The sequence below is a fragment of the Alosa sapidissima genome, chromosome 7 (assembly GCF_018492685.1).
Source record: "Alosa sapidissima isolate fAloSap1 chromosome 7, fAloSap1.pri, whole genome shotgun sequence".
Lineage (NCBI taxonomy): Eukaryota > Metazoa > Chordata > Actinopteri > Clupeiformes > Clupeidae > Alosa > Alosa sapidissima.
Window position 1 is genome coordinate 4776043 of NC_055963.1, and position 25290 is coordinate 4801332.

At 43.3% G+C, this 25290-nt stretch overlaps 1 protein-coding gene and 1 long non-coding RNA gene across 2 annotated transcripts; one reads left to right on the forward strand and one right to left on the reverse strand.

Moving 5' to 3' along the window:
* On the forward strand, positions 1 to 25290 carry kcng1 (potassium voltage-gated channel, subfamily G, member 1). Its single transcript, XM_042098879.1, has 3 exons — positions 1 to 205; positions 19103 to 20038; positions 24451 to 25290. The coding sequence occupies exons 2-3, from the start codon at positions 19175 to 19177 to the stop codon at positions 25258 to 25260; spliced, it is 1674 nt and encodes a 557-aa protein (XP_041954813.1). The 5' UTR covers positions 1 to 205; positions 19103 to 19174; the 3' UTR covers positions 25261 to 25290.
* LOC121713892 lies at positions 14751 to 22232 on the reverse strand. The gene is made up of 3 exons (XR_006032969.1): positions 22093 to 22232; positions 21456 to 21667; positions 14751 to 15318 (listed from the first exon to the last, which is right to left on the reverse strand). It is a non-coding gene; the product is annotated as an uncharacterized LOC121713892 (long non-coding RNA).

The following is a 25290-nucleotide window of genomic DNA, read 5'->3' on the forward strand; positions in this document are numbered from 1 at the left end:
AACACACTCCCAGAGAAGGCAGCAGAGTTGGAGCACTGAGCAGACACTGCTCTCCTCTCCTCTCCTTTCTCCGTCTCTCCTGATCCGTCTTGCACACATTCATGAGGCATTCTGACAGTCATTCAACTTCTCCACCCCACCTGACAAGCTGAACCAACTGATGAACTGAAGAACTGATGAGCTGATGAACTGATTCATGTCCACAGTGAGTATGTCCTTCCTGTGTTGGACTTGCTTCTCCATTCTGTGCTTCAGATAAGACCTCACCAGTTAGAGCCATTTCTGAAATAGTGTAATCATTTGGTGAAAGACAAAATGCTGGTGAAAAAAGATGAAATGCTGAAGCAACAGTTTGAGATGCAAAATACCAACTCATTTTTTAAACTTTGAAATGAAATCACTGCAGGATTGACCACAGTATACCCTCGTGTGTGTAGCCTGCCATTCTGAATGTGACTGATGATGAGAGAATTTCTGCCATCTGAAAGTGGACCTCAGAAGTGCACAGCATGGTCCTGTGTTGATATTATCCTCACTCCGTAGCTTTAGGATATTTAGTTGATATTTGATATTATCCTCACTAGGATATTGTGTTCCATTTCTGTGTAGTATGTCTATGGTCTTTCAATGAAAAGAGACTTGTCTCTCATCATTATTTTTCACAAAATGTATTGGTTTACTTTCAAATGTCCTGCTCCCAACCTTGCATGAAAGTGTCTGGCTTGTGTCTGGGGGTGATTGGTGATGCATGCAGAGCATTGATTGTGAAGCAGACTTCAAATATAGCTGCATGAGTCGTCTCTCCAGCTGCATATGTAGGAGGCGCTGGTACTGTACATACTGGATGAATATTGTTATCACACATACAGCTCTGGAAAAAATTAAGAGACCACTGTACATTTTTTTGATGTCATTCTACAGTTGCTGAGTGACATTGGAATGAGTTGACGGTCATATTCAAAATTAAGACCGTCAACTCGTTCGAATGTCACACAGCAACCGTAGGATGACATCAGAAAAATGTGCAGTGGTCTCTTAATTTTTTCCAGAGCTGTATATGTAAATGTATGAGCAGCTGGTTGACAGGCAGGTTCCGTATGCTCTAAGGAGAAGATATTCTAAATCAAAATGATCTGTATATATTGGATTTGTGAAGTCTTTCCTACATCAATAGTCATGATTCTTTGCACACAGTAGCCTATTACATGACCATTTCAGTCATGATACAGCATCCTCCACTATAATTCTTGTACTTCATTGCACTTCTAATCTTAATTTTGTCTAATCAAATCCTTTCTCACATGAACGTTTTAACACTAACATTTAATTTATTTTGTTGTTGTTGTTATTTTGCCTTAAGAACATATAGATTTTTTCATTTCATTCCATTGGATCATTTGCTTCATCATTGCTCAGTCTTCCAGCCTTACATCGGCATCAACTTACATGGACAACTTGGACAGATAGGATGAGAGATGACCAGTCATGTAGACATGTCATGTGGCCTTTTCAGTAATGTGCATGCATTTGGACGTCTGGTCTCTTGATTCTGCTGGGAATGGACCTGCAGTGCTGATGAAGAGTGTTGTCAGAGCTGCTGTAAACTTGAAACAAAAAGGAATGCAGTCTGAGGAGGCCTTACAGAGAGCTCAACTCCTTTTGTAATTAGGAAACAGAATATTTTCAGTTACAACACATTTATAAAAACGTAATAGATTAGAGTAGAACAGATCTTCTGCTACTGCCACGGCTGCATACGGCCATGCCACCTCCATTTCACCTCCAAATCACCCAGCTCATCACACCACGCAGCAAAGCAGTGTTGGGCATGAGCCCAGTTTAGGATAGAGGAGGAGGCCGATGTTGGAACAACAGTAAACACATGTGGCCATAGGCCTACATTTCGCTATGCCATATCTTTACTTACTTTCATACTTTAGATACTTTTCTTTTTTCTTTGGCAAGCCAGCACCTTTGTGATCTATCAAAAACCCAGTGGTTGTTGTGATAAAGTGATGCAATGTAATCCGCCTAAGTTTATATTACTTAATCTCTCACCCCGTTAACACATTCCCAGTGGTGCACACACCAGCATAATATTTACACAGCTGCATAGTTGCCATTTGTAATGTTATTGCCATACCAAGTTATTTAAAGTCAACTGCTTCATGTGTTGAATTACCGTGCAGTGTTTCAGCTAAGTAGCCATAAAACCTGTAGGATGAAAGACTTTTTGGGGGGAAATGAAGATTGGAGGACTGCAGTGAAATTGGTTTTATGTTTGAAGTGTTTTTATTAAAGGAAAACAGAGACGTGCTTTAATGTGCCCTTATGTGATTAGGCTGGACTGTGCTTATGTCGTCTGACAGTCCTCACCAGAGCCTCATTACCAGTAAATGCCAGTGTGATGTTGCTCTTAGAGGCTCTTCTCACAGCTTAAACACACACAAACACACACACACACACACACACACACACACACAGGTTGCAACACTCTCTGCTTGATGACATCTTTTCTTTAGTCCTTCATTAGCACACTTCCAATGGCATGAGAGAAGACACTTGGTACGCTACACATGGACACAATGCTACGACTCTAACAAACTTGCTCTGCTTTTGCACTAAACAATTTGCCCATGTCCAGTCTAACTGTATGATTCATTTTAGAGTGTACAGTTAATGTGTAACAGCACGTTGATACTTAACTCACAATATGTTATGGGTGTAATAATATGCAATAATGAATTCTAGTAAGTTAGAGTGTGATTTTATAAGTAATTATCTGTGTGGTAGGCCTATCACACTGTGTTCTATCCAAGGGTGCTTCCCCTCCATCTACAGATAGCAAACAATGATGTTGATCTTTTCTTTAAAAAAAGCTCTTAGGTCTGCATACAGTACTAGCTTCCAGGTTTGAGGGGAAAAAATACATTGTTAGAGGGCTACTTTTGTCATGGCTCAGGTACTAATGCATCATGTAAAGGATATGGGCTAACAGTTTGGTGCCCACCACCGAGTGGTTAGCATGCAGGTTCTCTCCAAGTCGATGCTTGGGACAGACTGTCTGTGACTATGACAAAAGTTATGTGCATGCCTTTGTGTGTGTGTGTGTGTGTGGGGGGGGGGGGGGGGGGGGGGGCATTCACTAGTCTTTATTAGTCAGTATGTGGACAACAGAGAGAGATATAGCCAGCTGGAATGACTAGCAGACAAGTTCAGGGCACATTTACATGTCATGAATTTTAAATGTTCATATTGATGATGTTAGGAACAGTAAACAAATATTTTTTCAGAAGAAAGAATTTGCATATTTGAGAAATGATTCCTCCTCAGGGCATAAGAGGAATATAGGATATACTGTAGGTACATACATAAAATCTCACCCACACTTAGAGGTAGGGAAGTGTGTGTGTGTGTGTGTGTGTGTGTGCGTGCGTGTGTGCGTGCGTGCTTGTGTGTGTATGTGCGTGCGTGTGTGTGTGTGTTTGTGAATTGTGCTTTTTTAATGGGTGGTTTATGTGTCATTGTGGGCCACATTCGTAATAAGTCTCATTTACTCAAGTAATTGTTTACTTTTGCTGTGCTGTATGGTGCTTAATGTGACATTTTGGAGCCTATTAAGATGTGCTGTGTGGTGCTTAATGTGACATTTTGGAGCCTGTTAAGATGAAACAAAAAAGAATGCTGGAGAAGCTCCCAAAACTTAATTTAAAAAACAGCAACGTTTGGATCCACCAGAGTCCGGTGAGCCACCATCCAAAAATAACTCTTCAACATTTGGATCCACCAGAGTCTGGTGAGCCCCTATCCAAAAAGAACTCTTCAACATTTGGATCCACCAGAGTCTTTCAGAAGAAAAGTTCTGCGTTTCTAGTCATTTTGCTCCCTTAAACTCAAAATACAGTAGAAGATTAAATTACATTATATTAAATTTAGCAGACACTTCTTGACCAAAGTGACTTACATATGTCAGCTATATTACAAGGGATCACATGTCCGAAAGAAAACAAATAAATATCTAAGTGACCCCAATTTTTTTGAATGGCAATATATATTTCCCCATCAACTTTAATTTCATTCAACAACCATAACCATAATTAATATCAGTAGATCATAACCATAAGGCAGGGCATTGACCAGCGGCAAGTGGCAGGTTTCCTATTGTTCTCTATGGTTCGGCAGTGTGATGGTGGCAACGCTGGCGTAACACTAGCGTTGAACAAGCTGAGCGTTGAACTTGGTTCAACCAAAGTCCTTTTAGGCAAGTCCGTCCACTCGGCGGCCATTTGACAACGATTTTTGGGCACTCGTCGGGCATCCATTTCGGCAGAAATGCGCGTGCGCAAGGCTTCACGACACCAATCTTGCTCCAGCGGCGAGATCACAACACATCATTGGCACAATGTCTTCACAACACACCATATGATTGGCTCAATGTATTCACATCACACCACGATTGGCTCAATGTATTCGCATGTCGACGTTTTGCCAAGGAAGGGGTGGGATATGTGTAGAAAACGGCCATATTGGCGTGACAAACTAGCCCCATGCATTTCTATAGAGTATTTTTTGAGTGCTGTGTCTCCACATTAGAAAGTCTCTGGTTCAACTTTCAAAGTGCAACATGAGCGTATTCAATTGTCAGTTAAGGCAAACCGTTTGTGTTACCATACGAACGAAATAGAACTTATTATGGTCTGAGCGTTGCATTACGCTTGCCGCTGGCCAATGTGATCCCCACCTAACCATAATTAATATCAGTAGATCAGCAGCGACAGTGGCCAGAACTTGGTTATCTTGGAGCAAAGGTGACATCCTGCAGCGAGCGAATAAGTCACCCTCTCACACGTGTATGGCATGTCTGATTTTAATGAGAAAGGCTAATGGGCCCTTGTGTGCCTGTTTCAGCTGTAATTGCATGGACTCTATGCATGCTCTATATGGGATTAATTATATCCTGAGATTCCCTGAGGACATAGGACCACCATGACCACTGTGCATGCGTTGGAGATTGTGGGGTGCAGCAGAGCAGACTATGGTGGAGGAGGAGGTCAGGACATGTCATTACTAAAGGGATCAGAGTTTAAATGAGATGAAGCTCCTAATTACTAGAGCAGGGCACAGCTCTCTCTACTAGTAGCCTGTGAAACAACTGCAGTACGTGCAAGTGATATTAAAGTTCACATATTTCCTCAGAACACTGATGCCCCTTTGAATAAATGAATCATCTTGTCATGTAAATCTCCACTTGAAATTGTATCAACAATTTGCTTTGTCAGATTGACTGGCTCAGAATCAGTGGTGTGATAAGCGAAATGTGTTTTGGTGTACCTGCGCGGAGTGTACTTCTGCCTCATCAAAAGCAGCACCAGCAGTTCACCTCCGGCTTCAACACCTGACACTCCTATTGTCAAGAATCACTCCAGAGCCGTGTGCCCTCATTGAAAATCTCCAGGCAGCTCGGGTCTTCAAAGAATCCGCTAAAGCAGGCTAGTTTTTGCACACACAGAGGTCAGTGACACCATCCACTGCAGACATGTGCTGCTGTGAGGGACACTTTGTTCTGCTCCGAGTGCCTCCGCAGTGGCTGAATGGCATCCCCTCCATCCGAGACTGCCAGCTGCACACCTCTCCCCACACACAGGCTGGTGGAGACACAGACCCCGCCGCACATTTGGTGGAAATCACCGTCAGCCCACTGGGAATGCTTTGACGCAGGGAATCACTTGGTGGGATCAAACAGTGTTAGGAAGATTCATTGTCAGGCAAAGAGCATGTCTGAAACTGATTACGGAAATGTCATGGTTGATGAGTGTTTTATCACTTCCAAGGTCTCCTATTTCTCAAGGGAAATCCTGACACTTAGATGCCATTCTCTACAGAGAAACCCTCTGTTGCAACCAAAAGGACTAAAACATTGTTATTATAATGTTATTATAATGTTAATGTTATTAGGCTTAAAGGCATTTCTGCTAACATCCTTCCTCATTCTCAACCTTGAACAATTCTTCTTGTAGTTACAACAGGCAGATGACTACAAAAAGACATTTGTCACCCTCCACAATATGTTTCACCTGTTACTGTGATTGTTCTTCAGTTAGCATGGTCATTTGCATTTGCAGAATGCTATTCAATCTGTCTCTGTCACACAACACTGCTCTCTGCACCTTTCTTTTCATCTGAATATATTAACCATAAAAGACTACAGGCTTATCTATGCTGGAATTCAACAGAGTCTTCATATGATATGCCAGCTTTGGCAACGAGGGAAATGAAACTAACAACGGGGCTGTGGAAATAGTGATCATCCATTTAGAACTAGTAACAGCAGTCTGGTTGAGAAATAAGCTAACAGAAAAAAGTAGTTCTAAAAAAACAAGACAGGTTTAGCGATTAAAACTTGGAAATCATAACACAACGCAAATGTTGCAACAGTAAGCAGAATAATGGACTTCATGTCATTCAGGTAGCAGAAGTTAAAGGTTGTATCAGCAATAGCGGGGATACGTCACTTCTGTTGATGTTCAAACAAAACAGAGAGCTAGCTCGCTTCTCCCTCCCCCTCCCTCCCGTGCAATTAAAACTCTCCTAAATGCCCATCTCATCGGTTATTGGTTGAAACACTTTATTTTACTTTTGAGTGGGTTGCCAACCCTTGTTGGTAGCAATTGTTTTTGTGTACAGATCTCGGAGCTTAGGCTGCCTACAGAGACAGTTTTTTGACAGCCTGCTTATGGGGCAAACAGCTAGCGGATCGTTAAGACATTCGATGAATGTGATCATTTATGTTTGGGCCTGAAATCGCTCATACAACCTTTAATGCACTTTGAGGTGTAATGGCCATACGGCACACATTACCTTCTGATGGCTGATAATTATTCCTCACATATATCCAGGGCTAAGGTTACTATGTCCTGTGTTACTATGTCCAGGCCACTATGCTGTCATAGCCGCACTTCAATAGAGACAGCAATACCTGTGATGTAATGAAAGAGGCTTCAGAAAATCAGCAAAATAGCACTCTTTTCATTTAAAAAGCCATTGAAGTGATACACCATTCGTTGTTGATCTGTAAGATGCTATCCAGTCAAATGTGTACACTGTATGTTCTGGGATTTGGGAGCAATTTTACATAATGTGTTCTACCGGGCAGATGTGATGAAGTTGATCAAACAGACATTTCCCCCTTCCCTGCTGTCTTTATGTAAATATAGCCTTCTACAATACATTTGAACTCAATATGATAATCACAGACAAATGCAGTGAAAGCTCTCAAAACTAAAAGTTACACATCTGACTTCTGCTACAACACCGAGTCATGCCACATGCAGAAGTTTTCTGATGATACTGCAATTGTGGGGTGTATCAGGAACGGGCAGGAGGAGGAGTACAGGAGCCTGGTGGAGGACTTTGTGCAATGGTGCAAACTCAATCATCTTCAACTTAACACTTCAAAGACCAAGGAGATGGTGGTGGATTTCCGCAGGTCTAAGCCCACTCTGCTACCAGTTCACATTGATGGGGTCAATGTGGAGGTGGTTAGCACCTACAAGTATCTGGGTCTCCACCTGGACAATAAACTGGACTGGTCAGCCAACACTGATGCACTCTACAAGAAAGGGCAGAGCAGGCTGTACTTCCTGAGGAGGCTGCGGTCCTTCAATGTGTGCAGTAAGCTCCTCAGGATGTTCTACCAGTCTGTTGTTGCCAGCGTCCTCTTCTATGCAGTAGTATGCTGGGGTGGAAGCAGAAGGAAGAAGGATGCGGGGCGAATTGACAGGCTGGTAAGGAAAGCTGGCTCTGTAGTGGGAGCTGAACTGGAGTGTATCACTTCACTATCTGACAAAAGGACCCTGAACAAACTGATCAACATCTTGGACAATGAGTGTCACCCACTCCACAGCACTATTGTTAAACAGAAGAGCCTGATCAGCTGGAGACTTCGCTCACTGCCTTGCACAACTGACAGACTGAGAAAGTCATTTGTCCCCAGGGCCATTGAACTGTTCAATGCCTCACTTAAGGGAAGAGGAGAGATAGACTTCTCTGCATAGTCTGTCTGCCTCTTCATCCCCTCCATGTTTGGTACTGTCTGTCCACTAGCCACTTGTACCACTGTCTTTATGCCTCACTGTTTGCGTGCTATATTAGCACATTAGCACATATGCATAACCCCCCCCTCCATGCCACAGCCGAACTGTGGCCACACTTATACATTTTCTTAAATAGTTAAATATATATATATATAGACTTTACTTTACTTTATTTCTGCATTGTTGCACTGTTGACTTACTCATTTGCACTATCACCATGACCACTATCACCATTGCACTACCACCATGACACTCATTCACACAGCACCTTACCATACCTTACTATGCACAGAGAATCACAGGCTCAGTCCCTGCCTCAGTCATTGCAAGCGCCTCTGATTTATTAATCACCACTATGTGGATACTGTTTTTAGAATTGATTTAGATTAAGTGTTAGTATAATTTGTAATTTTGTTATTTGTATTTTAGTATATTTTTATATATTGTATTAAGTGTTAGTATAATTTGTATTTTAGTATATTTAGCATATTCTTTATCTTCTACTGTCCTTACTGTTTAGTTGTGTTTTTATATTATATACTTTAATTACTCTTCTGCTGTTAAAGAATGTGTTTGTCTTGTATGTATGCTGCTGAGACCTTGAATTTCCCCTGGGGATCAATAAAGTATCTATCTATCTATCTATCTATATTGTAGTATGATTTGACATATTTTAACGATTCCAGTCTAATGGAAACCACTGTAACCCTATCACCTTAGAGCTAAAGTGTGAGCATGAGTGATGTGCTAATGTTGTCAAACATTAGTTGCAGGAGAAAGCTTCTGTAATGATTATGTAATGATTATGTAATGGCCTTGAGCGCAGAGAATCAGAATCAGCTTTCTGAGTGAGGAAGACAAATCCCCAAATAGAGTGAGGTCAGTGGTGGACCTCAGCACAGTACTTCTCTGCTCCACTAGAGACATACAACATGGCCTACTTTTTTCTCATTTCTTTGCATGGCACAGAATTATTGAAAGAAAAAGAGAAAAAAAATAGGATAAATAAATTGTGAAAATGTGAAATGCGAAAATGACTCATAGTTCTTCACTTCATCCAACTTTACCTACCTGGTCGAAATAACTCATTTGCCACAATAGTACAATGGAGATCATTCACACAAATCCATAAGACAGTAACGTCTGGTTTTGGCATCCCCCTAAAGAGCGCATCCCATCCTGTTCAACAATTTGAGAAAAAATCTATTTAAGTTTTAGGTCCTTTTTGTAGCTTACTGTGCATTTTTGTCAATTTGATCCTTTTGAGAATTTACATCAGAAGTTCGAATTCTTATTGTCTGTACTGAAATGCATTTTGACAAAAATACAGATTCATTCCAAACATATGTAGTCTCTCAAGACGAAAGCACACAAGGTGATTCTGAATCACAAAACTGAGTGAGAACAATGAGCATCCAACATTATTCTGAAGAGCCATCCAGGAATAGCTGCAGTGATGCGATGGCAAAGGTTAACTACAGTGTGGCAACAGCAGCACTGTGGAGTGTGTGTGTGTGTGTGTGTGTGCTAGCAGCAGTTCTAGTCAGGCCCTTCATGAGTGCCGGACCCCTGAGGCTGGGGGGGGCGGGGGGGCTGCTTGCATGCGCGCCCAGCCGTGTATTAAGTCCGCCCACTCTAGCATCTGAAGCTGCGCCTTCTCCCACCTCTCTGCAGGTCCTGCTGGAGTTGCGACGAAACTCACTCGCCGATTTTGGCTTCAGGCATTCATATCTCCTGTTTGGAGGGTTTATTTTCAACATGTATTCGTGTGAAACACATAAAAATGTGTGTGTGTGTGTGTATACACGTGCAAAGCAGAAAGGAGAGAACATTCAGAGGTGGAAAAAGTACGAAAATATTGTACTCAAGTAAAAGTACCAATATGAAATATTACTTAAGTACAAGTTAAAATACCGATCTGAAAATGTACTCAAGTAAAAATAAAAAGTAGTTCATTTAAAATGTACTAATGTTCTAATGAGGAGATACACAGTGCCGGCCCGAGCCTTTTGGGGGCCCTAAGCAGAATTTGATTTGGGGGCCCCCTCCCACAACGCAGAGTCACCTGTGCTTGGCGATAATTGACAACTTCACACTATAATGTCATATTATAAATTAATACAGTGAGGTTATGTATTAATACAGTGACTGATTATGAACTACTGACCCCCTGGACACAGATGCATAAGGACTCGGTAGGCTCATTCAGTAATCCATCCTTGCTGACATGCCAAAAATGTTTTGGGGCTCCGCTCTACACTTCTGGCCCCATGTGCTTGGTAAACCAATGTATTAGTTATTATTTACACCAACCCTGTCACCTTTTAATCTTAGAGGGTACTAAAATCACAGATTTATTTGAAACATTCATATTCAAAGTGAAGCACTAAGGGTGGTTTACTGAAGTTGAATTGACAAATAACAAAATACAACAGCATTTGTATTTGTTGTAAATAAGTACATCCGTTTAATGACTTGTTTTTCAACAGATTTGCAGAACAAATCCGCAAATGTGCATTAAATGATCAATCTTCAACTACAAAATAAAACCAAAATAGACAAACATTAATAATCAAAAATAAAATGTCCCAAAAAATAGATACTTATTCCTACTTCGTTCCTGGCTTTCAGGTATCTGCAGCTCTGCAGTGGACGAACCTGCAATGATTAAATAAATACATAAATAAATAAAACAAAAACTATGTTAAATGTGTCATGTCATATTAACAGGCTATGTAACCATTTGCCATCAAGAAAACCTCACCTTCTGTGTCATCAGCCATGGAGGCAGACACTTGATGAGGTAGAGTTAAGTAGTGGTAGAGATGTGTAGTACTTCAACAGTGTCTCTGAAAAAAAAAACAAATATTGCATAAGTGCATATTTGATCGAGCAGAATGAGTTTATTTTGCTATCATTACTTACACTCATCAACAAGCAATTCCACATGTAACAATTCATATTCTATTGGCAAATGAGGCATAATCAAAAGTAACGCTTAACATGGTGATCTACTGCAGCCTAAATATTAGGGTAGCACCGCTACATCACTTGCCACTATCTTAATCAAATGTAAGTTTATTTCCATCACAGAAGTCTCCCCACCCAACATGGTATATTTTCTCAAACACTACCATCTCTCTCCAAAGATCTTAGAGCAGAGCGCACGTACTGTTCCATCTTTGCCTATGAAGCTGGAACGTTACCGATGCCCAGAGTCGCGCTAGTCAGTGGGTTGGGACTGGGAGCCTGGGCTTAGCCTGCTGTTGCTATCAGACTTACCACTATGTCACATATTATAGAACAGTAATAAACTATCAACACTTTCAGGTGCGAAATCAGAAACAATCCCTCTGTGGTAAATTTGCCTTCAGCTCCGTTTTCATGTAGCTACTGTAGTGCTAATGTCCACTTCAGTCAGCTAGCTAACTTTAATTTACAACATAAGCCCACCTATGGCTAGGGTACATGCTTGATTGAACATCCAAAACAATCCCAATATCCTTGACATCTGAAATACACCTAGATAAATATATATTAATGGGAGACATTTCTCTGTTGATGGCAGGGATTTAGCTCTGGTGATGGCTTATATTAGATCATGACAGCTAGCTAGCTACCTCAAGCACAAAACATACTGTAAATAATCATGCAAACATACCTGTATCTTGCTCGTTTTTCTCCTCCTCTGTAATTTTCTTCTTTCTGTTTTCGGCACCAGAGGGATACGTCCTTTTTTGTGACTTTTCTTAACATTACCATCTCTTCCGATTTTTGAACTTGATGCAGTGTCTGCACGAATTGTCTATGCACCCGAGGTGTCTAGTTTATGCGCGTGACTCAAAGGCTGGCAGACACAGTAGAGGTAGGCAGACATATTGATCATGAAATCAGAATTTTCTTGTTTTGAATTATTAATTGTTTCATTTATTCATTCATTGATGTCACTTGTTTATGTTATTTATTATGTAAAAAAAGAGAAAGAAACTCGATTGGGGGCCCCCTGGGCCCCAAGCAGCCGCTTAGTTCGCTTATGCCTCGGGCCGGCCCTGGAGATACAGCACTCAAAAAATCCTCCATAGTAATGTATGGGGTTAGTATGTAACGCCAATATGGCAGTTGTCACACATCATATGTCTACACATATCACAACCCTTCCGCGGCAAAACGTCGACATGTGAATACATTGAGCCAATCATGTGGTGTGTTGTAAAATACATTGAGCCAATCATGTGGTGTGCTGTGAAGACATCGTGCCAATCATCTGTTGTGATCTCGCTGCTGGAGCAAGATTGGTGTCGTGAAGCCTTACGCACACGCATTTTTGCTGAAATAGATGCACGATAAGTGCCCAAAAAGTGTTGCAATATGGCCGCCGAGAGGAGGTACTTGCCTGAAAAGGACGTTGAGAAATGGAAATCTATGTGAAAAATCACCGGAGTTCTCCTTTAAGTTTGAGCAGTAGTTGATTTTCAAAGTTAGTTGCACTCATACTTGGGTCGCTTTGCAGTGAACAGTAATCCAGCACAACTGAAAAGCCCCTCACAGCCAGCTGAGGCAGGCAGGCCAATATTGAGTTGCAGAGAGTTTTTTTATATTTGGAAACAAGCAGAAGGTTCAGCAGATTAAAGGGCGTCGTACTGGGGGGGAAAGTGGGAAGTATAGGGCCCCAATGGAGGAGAGGGCCCGTGAAAAGTGGAATACAGGGGGCACAACATTTTCACCAGGCATTAGTAATAACTCAGGTAATCCATACATAAAAAATCCAAACAACTCCTAACCTCCGATAAATATCACAACTGGTGCTGCGCAGCGCCGATAGTTTATGACTTGGTGGACTGAACACTGTTTTTCCCGGTGTTTTTTATGCATTCTAGCTACTGTCAGTGACGCGAGAGAACTTAAGTTATTAGGAAAGTGCGGTGTAAGTTTAGGCTACATTAATTTGTGCGTAGTGCCAGTGTCATTCATTTATTTTACATGTCTTACAACATATATACATGCATTCACAGTCGAGTGAAATCAGATTTAAGCATACAAAGACGCTTAGAACTCACGTTAAGCCGATGGTAGCACACTGAATGCAAATGCGCGATTTGATGCAGGCAAAAGTATTGACTGTTACTAACGAAGGTTTAATAGCAATATTATAAATGTGGCGACAGAATAGCCTAGAACTTGGGTAAGCCTTGCGTTTAGTAGCCTAATTGCGATGATAGCCAAAACTAATGTGAATCACGGACTATCCTACAACCAAAGAAAGTAAAGGTGATTAGTAGGCCTACCTGCGTTAGCCAAATAAAGGACGGGACTGCACCCTTCACAAACCGTAAAATAAAGTGTATTAGTTTTACAGTTGACTACAGTTGACAGTTCACCATCAGTTCACACAAACAATTCTGGTTTCCTTGCACTAGCCATTTCGTCGTAGCCTATTCTGTCTGTAAAGCGCAAGTTTTGGTCAATTTCTGTAAAGAAACAGTGCCACCTATAGGCCTGTGGTATGAAGTAACGTGTTGAGTCGTGTTGAGATGGATCCGTTTGGACGCAAATATTCTTGATACGGTTCCAGGGAAGACGGAGGAAAAAAAGATCAGTTTGGTACGTGTGGACTAGGCCTCACTCTCCCTTGCTAAAGGGCTAAATGGTTTAGTCCGCCTGCACGATTCATAAGGTAGTCTATCTTTTGTTTATTTAGTTGAGCATCGCTAGTAGTGGACCGCTAATTGTTTTGCTGCTGGTGCAATGTCTTTCTCTAAGAAAGCCAAGTCAGGTTACTAAAAACAAAGGCCAAAACAGGAAAAAGAGAGACATCAAAATGAGGGGAAACAACAACTGCTAATAAACTTCTTTCCAAAGAAAGGTGAGCACAAACGTCAAAACACGAAATGCCATGGTATTTGCTTAAATATCTCCGCAATCATTAGTGCTAAAATGAACTGAGACAACCGATTGGAATAGCGGAAAATACACTTTCATAGGTTAGGCTAATCTGATGCATTTCGTGATCCAGTCTCCATCACTTTCAGAAAGACTGCATGGCGCCAGCTTGATTCATGTCCTGTTGTAGGCTATGCTGATCATTATCACTAGTGGTTTAGGGTGCGATTTTTTTCTCTCCCTTTCCGTTTTCATCAGTCTTAACTTTTTTTTTTTACTCAAGTAACGGATGGGATTTTTGATGTAGCGAAGTACAATACTTCACTCAAAATGTAATCAAGTAAAATACCGATTTTATAAACGACTTAAAAAATATAGCCTGGCTAGCGCCACCACTTCTCAATGAGACGTGGTCTGGGAACCAAACGTTAATTTTCTCGTATTTGAAAAAAATGCCCAGATCCGTTTATTGGGTGCCACGGATGTCTATCAAATGCGTCTGTGCATAGCTCATCATTGTCTTGCTTTCCCCCTTGTTCTGTGATTGGTCCCCTATCTCAGGCGAAAATTTGCTCCATGGTCTCCAGGCTGCCTTAGCAGCGTGAATCAAATCGCGCGCAAGGCAGCATGGGAACACCCAGGCTATAAAAAATACAAAATACACACAAAAACTACTCAATACAGTAACGTGAGTAAATGTATTTCGTTACTTTCCAACTCTGAGAACATTAAGCATAAACTCCCCTAAAGTCTACCAAGCTAAACTTTCCCCTCCACACTCCCAGCTGTGTACAGTCTTTGCCTAGAGAGTAAAAGAACATGGTTCATGGCTGACTGCTGAACGACACAGATTTACAGAATGAAAATGTGAGACAGGTTTAGAAGGACCAACGGCTCTTTTTACCACAACATGTTGCACTTGCTGTTGTCAAACAGCCAGATTTTATACAAGATGCAGTAAGTCATGCGCTCTACCAGTCCTGCTTTATGAGGTACGGTACAGTTTCTGATTTATGTCCTAAATACATTTGCTGGCCATGGCAGGGCAAGTTGCCCATTGGTTTCTAATGAAAAGGCATAGAGCCACTGTGACAGCTTTGATGCATAGCAGCTAGCTATTGTATCGCATTAGCGTGGTCTGTGATGGAGATTATTATTGTTTAAAAGGGCATCTGGGCAAATGTCCATTACTGACCACATGAGGAGGAGAGGACTCTCCCAGAGACAGAAACAGGAGGGGTGGCCATCCTCTGCAATGGGAGATGGGATGGGAGGAACATGGTGACCTCTGCTTCATGGATATACAGTATGCATTCCCTCTCAGTCAACGTCCCACTGGTCTCCTCTGTACAATGTTCACATAAAATGCTGTATTGGCAAACCATGTAAAACATGTATACATTACCACTAGATTCTCTTCTGGATTTGAATATAGCCAAGTGTCAGTGAAATAATACAGTGAAAAAAGAGATGGCTGTTTAATTCCAGAATGTTATAAATCAGCATATCCCATCAACACATTGTGACAATCTCAACAGTCCCTGTGGCTGTTTAGACCACCAATGTCAGATAGACTGCTTGTTTGGACAGACATTCAAATGAGACTTATGCAGAAAAGATGGGCAATTCAGAGAGAGAGAGAGAGAGAGAGAGAGAGACATGGTATAAGATATGCTGGAGCTACGGAGAGAGAGAGAAACATGGTAGAAGATATGCTGGAGAAATGAGAGTGACTCACAGACAATCTGGAGAGAAAGCCCTAAGGCTGAGCTGAGATCACACTCACTAACTGTCACACACGCTCTCTCTCTACCTATCTTTCTCTCTCTCACACAGACACACACGCTCTCTCTTTCTCACACACACACACACAGATGGAGGAACAGGGTGGAGAAAGCAGACCAGCCAATCTGCTACAAAAAGAATTCCTTGGCTATGTCGTCTCAAACCTTTGCCATTCACTCTCTCCTTTGCATATGACTTCTCTCCTCTCTCCATCTGACATACCTATATTTTATTTATCTGTCTGTCTGTCTCTCTCTGCCACCCTCTGCATGAAGTCCATAGTATTCTCAGATGCTCTCTGACTCACTGAATACGAAGCTTTACAATAGCGTAGGTCTAAACCAGATCAACTGGACTCAGTTTGAACTTGAGCTTACTGAGGCTGCCACTTTACAACCTTAGCAGATACATCTTAAGTAGAATTTCCATTCTAAATAATAATACAAATGAACAAGGCATAATAGCTCCAAATGTCTGCAGCCCTCTCCCAGTTTTTTGTCTTCCTTGTCTATTGCTGTCTTGATGGGCGGAAAAGCAAAGGGCAGCTGTAATCATTATCTCACCCTGACAGACAGCACAGCTGCCTAATAAGCACAGACACTTCCCGCTTTCAGCAGCCAAGGGCGAGGCGCGGCTCCGTCTGATTGGTGGTCAGATGTGAAAACCCTCATTTGTGGCACTCTAATACAGCTGCCTTAATCACAGTAATTGATTTAATTAGTTTGGACACGGGCCACGGAGGCTGAGATACTGCAGCAGGGTGGAGATTTGACTCAGGCTGCAGACGGCTCTGTTTAATGTTCCGCATGTAGACTGCATGCACTGAAGAGCCCTTACGGTTGTGGACTGTGCAATGAAGTATTCATTGTGAGATGTTAAAGCAACACTAAAGAACTTTTCCTCTGTCGCACGCACGCTATTTGTTTATGCAGCACCGGCTTTGCAAATAACGATGTCCACAGACAAGGTAGAATATGTTGCATGATTTTATGAAAGTACGATGTATTGCGACATCACGCAAGTAAAATTTGTAGTTTCTTATGGTGCGAGGGCCGCGAAGCGAATGCAGAAGTGCCGTTCACCCTGTTACGAGTTGAGAACCACTGAAACAATTTTGGAAACATTATTTTAAGGTACAAAAAACTCCTTGGTGTTGCTTTAAGTTAGTTTGTTTATCAGCTACAGTTGCTTTTTGTGTAAATCCGCAAGGAGAAAAGAATGATCTCCACAGAGAAACAGCAGAGGAACCGTTTGTTCACCAGAATACAGCGCAGAGACATGCCTGAACTGATAACCCAGACAACAAAAGAAAGAAGAGGAACATCTGAAACACTGTGATTTCCCAAGTATTAGCCGCGGTTTATACATTGATTTAGCAAAATATCTTCAGCTATGAGGTTAATACACGGGGGCAGTTAATATGGTTTTGTTTTTTGTTTTACTTGCATAAAACACTGTCCTGCGGGTTTATACACAATGCGGCTAATACATAGCCTGGAGATTCCAGACCCTGGTAATCTAGAAAGATCAGAAGTCTGGCCACGAATAATGTCATGGCCCAACTCGAGGGGCGGCACCAAGCGTGCATTTCAAAATCTCACTGCACACAATTGGATAAGACTATACGACCAACATTTACTGACTGATTCCGGACTTCGACGCAATTGGATAACACTACGACTGTCGTCTGTTTAGCTCGCCTCTGGCCCGCCTATATCCCATACACCGATGTGATTGGCTCCCCACAATACAAGTGGCAAAAGTAACGTGCATCATTACTCATTACTCAGAGACAATTCAAATTGTGCTCTTGCGAGAACTCCGGAGTTTCCAGGGTAACTAATACACAGGAAATGACTATAAATATTCACTCTCCTCCCCTTTGTGTTGTTTCCACTTGGCTGTGAAAAGAGTAATGAAGTTGCACAATGCATAAAAATGCAGTAAATATTGTGTAGTAAATAGACATGAATGTAATTGTAATGACATGTTTTACTATTGGAGGAGGAGCTAGGTTACATGTAGTAGAGTCAGGGTAGTTGACAGGGTAGTAGAAAAAGAATTAACACTGCGTATACTGTATGTTGTTGGAGTAAAGTCATGGCGTCTGTTCAAGAGAAAGTCAGCTCTTGTAGAGTGAGATGTGTTGTCTTTCTCTGTGGTGTGGGGGAAGACTGCCAGAATTAGCAACAGGTTGTCAGCTCAACTCCCATGGCAACTGCACTTTATCATTCTCATTCTAATAATAAGGTTTATCCGCCATTCCCCACAAGCTATCATCACAAATTGATACAGTTAACTAAGATTCAATTATGTTGGAAGTCCTCCCTCAGCGGCTGAAGGGGTTGACTTCTATACGCTGTACATCTTAATGTCCAAGAGTGGTAAAAAATAATCCACTTCCTTAAAATCAATCATCACCAGACACTGAAAAAGCCCCTCCAACACTCCTGCCATCTGACAATTTGCCATACAGTGTTTCACTCTTATCTCTTCACGTCTGCTGCTACGATATCGGTGTTTCCCATACATTAACTTATTTGTAGCGGCCCACCACAATATCAACGTTGACCACCACACAATGATTTTCTATGCTGTACTATTTACATTGGATGAAATCCTTTCATTGTATAAGTATGTGCACCTTTGCACAGTCTCTTCTTCAAAACTGTTGCATTCAAGGTAACTCTGCACCCCCTCCCCCCCATCACCACCACAAATAGAACTCAATTCTGTGTGAACTAACATTAAACATATTGATGTTAGTTCATACCAAACCGTAAAAGCTGCTCTAGGAAACCATCTATGGTTCACGTATTTATCAGATGAAGAGTGTGATTCACTTGGAGGCTGGATGCTATGGTGTGTACAAGAGCATAGACACTCCCAAATTTAGAGAGGTCTCTGAAGCTTAGCGCTAATGTGAGTCACAAGTTTGGGGCGGCTGGAGGGTCCATTCAAACAGGCCTTTACGGGCATTATTCTGAACACCAGTGGGAAGCAGTAGATGCAGAGAGAGGAGCCATTCGCCACAGCTAATGCTTCCTGGGTTTGTTTGGGTCGTTTGGGCCTCTCAGAAGAGGCCATTACCATTGTGGACAGGCAACTCAAACAGGGGTCTCTTGCATTTGTCTTGCTCACAGATGTGATTTTAAGTGCTTTGCAAGTAATATTGCAGTCTTATTGGCGCTAAGTCATCATTGCTAATGGGGATATGGATGCATAGATGTATCATCTTACAGCTATCTGAAGCTGGATCGGTTCAGTTGTCAAATATCAGTGTGAACATACAGTCTTAACACTCAGTATCCATGTAATTGATGGGTATCTCCCCTCTGCTGCAGGGATGCTGGTGAAGGCGAGTGTGTGGTTGTGAGTACCCACGTTATGTTTGCCGCGTGAGCGTCTGCGCGAAGATGACTCTCCTGGCGGGCGATGGCTCCGACTACGATTACAGTGCCCTGAGCTGTGCCTCGGACACCTCGCTGAACCCTCCTCCCATCCAGGAACGGGAGGCCGCCAAAGGCCTCTACTACAAGCGCGCCCAGCTCCTCTCTGACTGCAGTCATGCCACCGGTGCCAAGTCGGCCACGTCCGGCGGGGCAGTGCCCCACTGCAGTGCCACCACGCTGGGCCCTGAGAGTGCCCTGCAGCCTCTGGGCGCCACGCGGCGCCTCCACGTCATCATCAACGTGGGCGGCCTGCGCTACCAGCTGCCCTGGACCACGCTGGAGGACTTCCCGCTGTCGCGCCTGGGCCAGCTACGCACGTGCGGCAGCTCCGACGAGATCCTGCGCGTGTGCGACGACTACGACGCGGCGCGCGACGAGTACTTCTTCGACCGCAGCCCGTGCGCCTTCCGCTGCATCCTGACGTTCCTGCGTGCGGGCAAGCTGCGCACGCTGCGCGACATGTGCGCGCTCTCCTTCCGCGACGAGCTGCTCTACTGGGGCGTGGCCGAGGAGCACCTGGAGTGGTGCTGCCGCCGGCGCGTCCTGCAGCGCGCCGAGGAGTGCGACGAGCTGGAGCGAGCCGCCCAGGAGGACGAGGAGGACGACGACGATGACGACGACAGCGACGGGGGGAGGCGGCAGACCAGGCTGGCTGCCGGAGAGACCCGTCTCGGCCTGTGCATGCGCCAGCTGAGGGACATGGTGGAGAGGCCGCAGTCGGGGCTGCCCGGGAAGATCTTTGCCTGTCTGTCAGTGCTGTTCGTCACCATCACTGCCGTCAACCTCTCCATCAGCACCATGCCTGCCATGAGGGCGGAGGAGGAGAGTGTAAGTTAGTCTTAAGGGGGGGTGTCACATTGTACGCGCAAGCCACAGCGCTGTGCTATGAAAGCCATTATTGTCAATGGCTTGTGCACACAAGTCTTGTGCGTGCCGCAGTCAAAGTTGAACCATGTTGAACTCAGACTGCGGCGCGCTGTAAATCATAGCTTTTTTGCGCTGAGCCCGGCGGAAACCACAACAAAAGTCTTTGGGACATTAGGCTACCTCAACCAAGAGCAGCCTAGCGCCGAGCGCAGCGCATGCCGTGTACAATGTGAAACTGTCCTCACACACACATGAAATGCACATTCATGTTCGCTCAAGTACCTCTTGTGTGTCCCACTGCCCTTGAACTGCCTCTTTAGATTGTCAGGGTCTGATTTTAACCAAATTAGACTAGCCAGCTATTAATGTTATCTTTTTAAAAGAACACTAGCATCATAGAACATGATCTATAGCTAGCTAGGTATAGACTTAACCAGAGAGTGCTATTTTGAAAGCATAGCTGTTTCGCAGGATGAAGTTGAACTACAGCAAAGGTACTGTAGAGAAGGAAGAAATGTGGTCCAGGTAGGGGTACTGCACTAAGCATTTTCTCAGCTCAGCTGAATGCTGATTTTCATTTTAGCGCCCATGTTAACAGGCTAGAACAGTCCCCGCGCTGCAAACATGACCCAGCTAGAACTCCTATTCTTTTCTGCTTGATACACACGGTTCTGTGCAGAAATACATTAAAGAGGCCGGTTGATATTCATAATTTGTTTAAAAGGGTAACACGGAGGCTATATGTATCCTATTAAGTAGAAGGAACCGAATAAAGGTTAGCTTTGCTTCACTTCAGACGTACGTGTAGTAGTCACTCACTCACTTTTACTCATTTCAAAATAATATGCAATTAATTCTCTGAACATTTGTTAATTAAAAGAGCTCACAAGCACTAGCCTACATAAAGGTCATGTGGTGATGGCTGCCTGCCTGGAGAAGGCATTACCTGGGGTAAGCCTCCACAGCTGTCTGGATGAAAGATAAATGTGGCTGGACTGGTAAAACAGTGTCCAATTACAGCAAATAAGCAATAATCAAATAAAACAGCATTCCTTTCCTTTCCAATGACTAGTTTACATGTAATATAGCGCACTACTCCACATCACTGCTGTATCAGGATGCACATAGAGGATTCCAGGGTCATCAAACTGACATAGAGATAACAGGATTGCAGGCTCGTCACCGTTGGCCTTAGAATGACCTATGGCATCATTAGTTTCATGCCTCAGGATTCTAATTTTCAAAGGTGCTTTAGAAAAGGGCTAAGGGTTACTGCATACCCTCCTCTAATCTCTCACTGTTTGCTGTGATAATCAATAGCATGGAATTAAGCCAAGTTCAGTCATTAAATCCATTTTATTCCATTGGCCCCACTTACCAGTCCAGAGCTCTTCCTGACTGGTCAACTTGAGAGAATGCCTCCAACAACCTCCAAACAGAGTCCAGTTACTAATCGTTTCTTGACTCTCTTCTTAGCTTTTCCTCATGCATACAAAAATTGTTCCTGGTGCCCCTGGCAGTTGCTGTGATGAATAGGCCTGTGGATCACAGTTCAACTCTTTTCTTCAGATCAGTCTGCAGTCTTCACATCTTCACAAACAACCATGTAGTAAAGGTTTCACAAAAAGAGAACAGAATGGATTATTCACTTTAATGTCCTTTTCAGAAATGCAATATCCTTTAGATGAATCATTGTTCGAGAGGTGCACTATGTGTATACCACTTCTCTTACCTGGTTGTAGTTTTAATTTGATGCTAAATTACATTCAGTTTTTGAATATGAGCTGATTTAGTTTCATAAAGCTATACTTTTGGATACCTCATCTTTCAGCATGATAACAATCCCAAATACTTTACAAATACAATTAAAACCCACTCTGGGAAATGTGTAAATGGAGCACAGTCAATATTAGACTGTCCTGAACATCTGAACAGCAAATAACAAGCCAAAGGAAGTTAGAACAAATATGCAACAGAATTATTCCAAAGTTATGAAGCAATAAGTTAAATGAGACCTTTGTGCTTAGTAGTGTGACATCAACAGAGCAGATATTGTGACATATTTGTAAATACCCAATGCAGAAAAGAAACCCATGGCACTGGTATTTCACATTTTTGACTGTTTTTAGAAAGCACTTGCCTTACAAGCATGTAAGTTCAGTTTATTTTTTGAGAGAGAGAAAAAAATAAACAGCCAATGACAGATGTCCCTGATAGACCACTTGCGCCTTAATTCAATTAGTGGGCTCATTAGGCAGGTTTCCATGGGCTGACATCAATCAGGGCAGTAAGAAAGAACACTGCCTCAATGGCAGACTTGGACCAGTGTCAACAGACTTAATGGCACACTCATTGTGCCTCAAATTCAGATAAATCTTGAATCTCCTTGTAGTGCTGAAGGTGTAGTTTAATAAAGCAGAGCATTTTCAGATTATAGTCTAGGTTGATACTCTGAGTGGAGATTCATTATCCAAATGAATCCTAATGAAGAATGTGTAGACCTTGTGAATGAGATATGTGACATTCAAAAATCAAGTTATAACGTATACAACATTACTTCTATTGTGAAATACGTTTGGGTTACAAAGAGCTCTAGTTATTGCTAGACATTACCAACATCTTTAGCCTTTACCAGACTTTGCAAACATACTTTCAAAAATCAAGTTTGCTTTCAAATATGCATGAAGGATGCTTGATTAAGATTATTTGATTAAAATCCAGACAGAAGCTCTTCTCCAAATGCTTCTTGTACTGTATGTCCCTAAAACCCCATTAAAGTGCTGGACAGGGACTCCTGACACCACTGACGATTACAGTTCCATCACCCCTCTAGTCTCAGGCAGAGACATTATTTGCTCATTTTCTTCCATTAAGCGTCGTTCAGCACGAAGGCAAACCAGATTATGCACAGAGCCCTGCCCCAGCGGCGTTCTCTTAGGTCCACTCTAACCATTTCTGACTTCAGTGGGAGTTTGTTTCATAACACAGCGAGCTTTTTTGTCTGCTGAGCGGAAATCAATGCAAAAGCAGTAGGATCTGATCTAAGAGCTGCTGCACCCTCTTCACATTTATACTTTGCCACTTTAAACGGATCTCACCAAAGGCCTTATTACATTCAAAATCAACTGCGTCTGTCTGTCCAACATGGCACTTTAGATGAGACAGTGCACCATCACTTCTGACTGCTGATTTTCTTGCTTCACTTTTGGCACCTTTCAGTCTAGGGAGCACATCATCAACACCTTGATCTACACCAAACCATGATGGCAGCAGCCAGCAAGGTGTAAGCCCCTTGTGTTTAATGTGAAGTGATTGTGTGAGCTAGACAGGGGTGATGTAATGCTCACTCACTCACACTGTTTACAATGTAAATGCTTTTAACAGGTGAGATGTCAGATGAAGTCTACCTTCGGAGTGAGGGGAAGCCTATGTGGCGCCCTCTAGTGTAGAAAAAGGTCAACAGCATACTCAGGCCCACTTTCATGGAAGGAGAATTATCTTGACAAAGGCATGGATTTTCCCTCAAGAGCTGCTATGAAGTTGGAAGCTGACCTCATTAAAAGATAATCCACAGGCATCTGTTAGAGAGATGGATTAATGAGGGATGATGATGCAACAGCTGTGCATGTTTTATAGTGATCTGGAACGCAGACTTTGTTGTGATTTTGTAATGCAGAAAATTAAGGTGATAATGACCTTGTGCTATTGAGGAAAAATAAGGAAAAACACTTGAGCTATACTTGCTTCATCATTCTATCTTGATTGCTATCATCCCCCTGCATATTTAGGAGATAATGATCAGGATTCTGAGCAATAAGACTTTTTCCTTCGACGCCTATGGATGGGGTGGTGTACAAACCATTGATCTGTAATGGCCACCCCACAAATAACAGACTGCAGAGTGAGTCATACAGCTTGCATACAGTGGAGTCCCATCTCTTACTTTGCAATCCTACTGTGTGTTGCATGTCTGCCCCCCTGTGGAACTCCACGGAACTTCTCTTATTTTGAATTCATGGCAGTATCACAGTAGTATTCTGGCAGAATTATTTCGTTTTTATCGCAGAGCATAATAGCTGCATGATATTCAAGGAAGGCTGTCACCAATGTAATTGTACATAACACTCCTCAAGGCCACTCTTCAAGTTTTCTTTAATGAAACAGCCTTCCTTCCCATAGCGAAGTCACTACTGGTTATTACGTAACCATTCAGATTTACTTGACATATTAATAATATGATCATAAAATAGTTACCATACCTCAAGTTACCATACCTGAACTTACAACCCCGTCTGTGAACTAAAAATCCTTAAAATATTTGTTGTTGGCGGAACATCCTTAATGCCTTTCATCGGTTTCTTCTCGACTCCTAGGGGCAGTGCTCCCAGATGTGCCAGAACATCTTCATCGTTGAGACGGTGTGTGTGGCGTGGTTCTCGCTCGAGTTCACCCTGCGTTTCATCCAGGACCGCAGCAAGCTGGCCTTCCTGCGCCGGCCGCTCAACCTGATCGACGTGGTGGCCATCTTGCCCTATTACATCACGCTGCTGGTGGACGTGACGTCGCCCGGCGAGCGCAAGCTGGGCTCGGGCAGCAGCTACCTGGACAAGGTGGGCCTGGTGCTGCGCGTGCTGCGGGCGCTTCGCATCCTCTACGTGATGCGTCTGGCGCGCCACTCGCTGGGCCTGCAGACGCTGGGGCTGACGGCGCGCCGCTGCACGCGCGAGTTCGGCCTGCTGCTGCTCTTCCTGTGCGTGGCCATCGCACTCTTCTCCCCGCTCCTCTACCTCATCGAGAACGAGATGGCCACCGCGCAAGAGTTCAGCAGCATCCCCGCCACCTACTGGTGGGCCGTCATCACCATGACGACGGTGGGCTACGGCGACATGGTGCCGCGCTCCATCCCCGGCCAGGTGGTGGCGCTGTCCAGCATCCTGAGCGGCATCCTGCTCATGGCCTTCCCCGTCACCTCCATCTTCCACACCTTCTCGCGCTCCTACGTGGAGCTCAAGCAGGAGCAGCAGCGCCTCCTCCAGCGCCGTGCCCACTTCCTGCTCCGCAGTCGCATCGCCAACCTGGGCAGCCAGCTCTCGCTGCAGAGCCACGTGCTCTACCCCGACTCACGCTCCGCCTCCTCCACCAGCTCATCACCCTCGCCACAGCACCGGGACGCCCACGCCTGAAGGAGGAGAGAGAGAGAGAGAGAGAGAGAG

Bases quoted from the DNA above. Each gene is read 5' to 3' on its own strand.
- kcng1 (XM_042098879.1), top strand. From the start codon at position 19,175: ATGACTCTCCTGGCGGGCGATGGCTCCGACTACGATTACAGTGCCCTG. The intron at 20,039-24,450 runs GTAAGTTAGTCT...CTCGACTCCTAG, and splicing joins TGAGGGCGGAGGAGGAGAGT to GGGCAGTGCTCCCAGATGTG.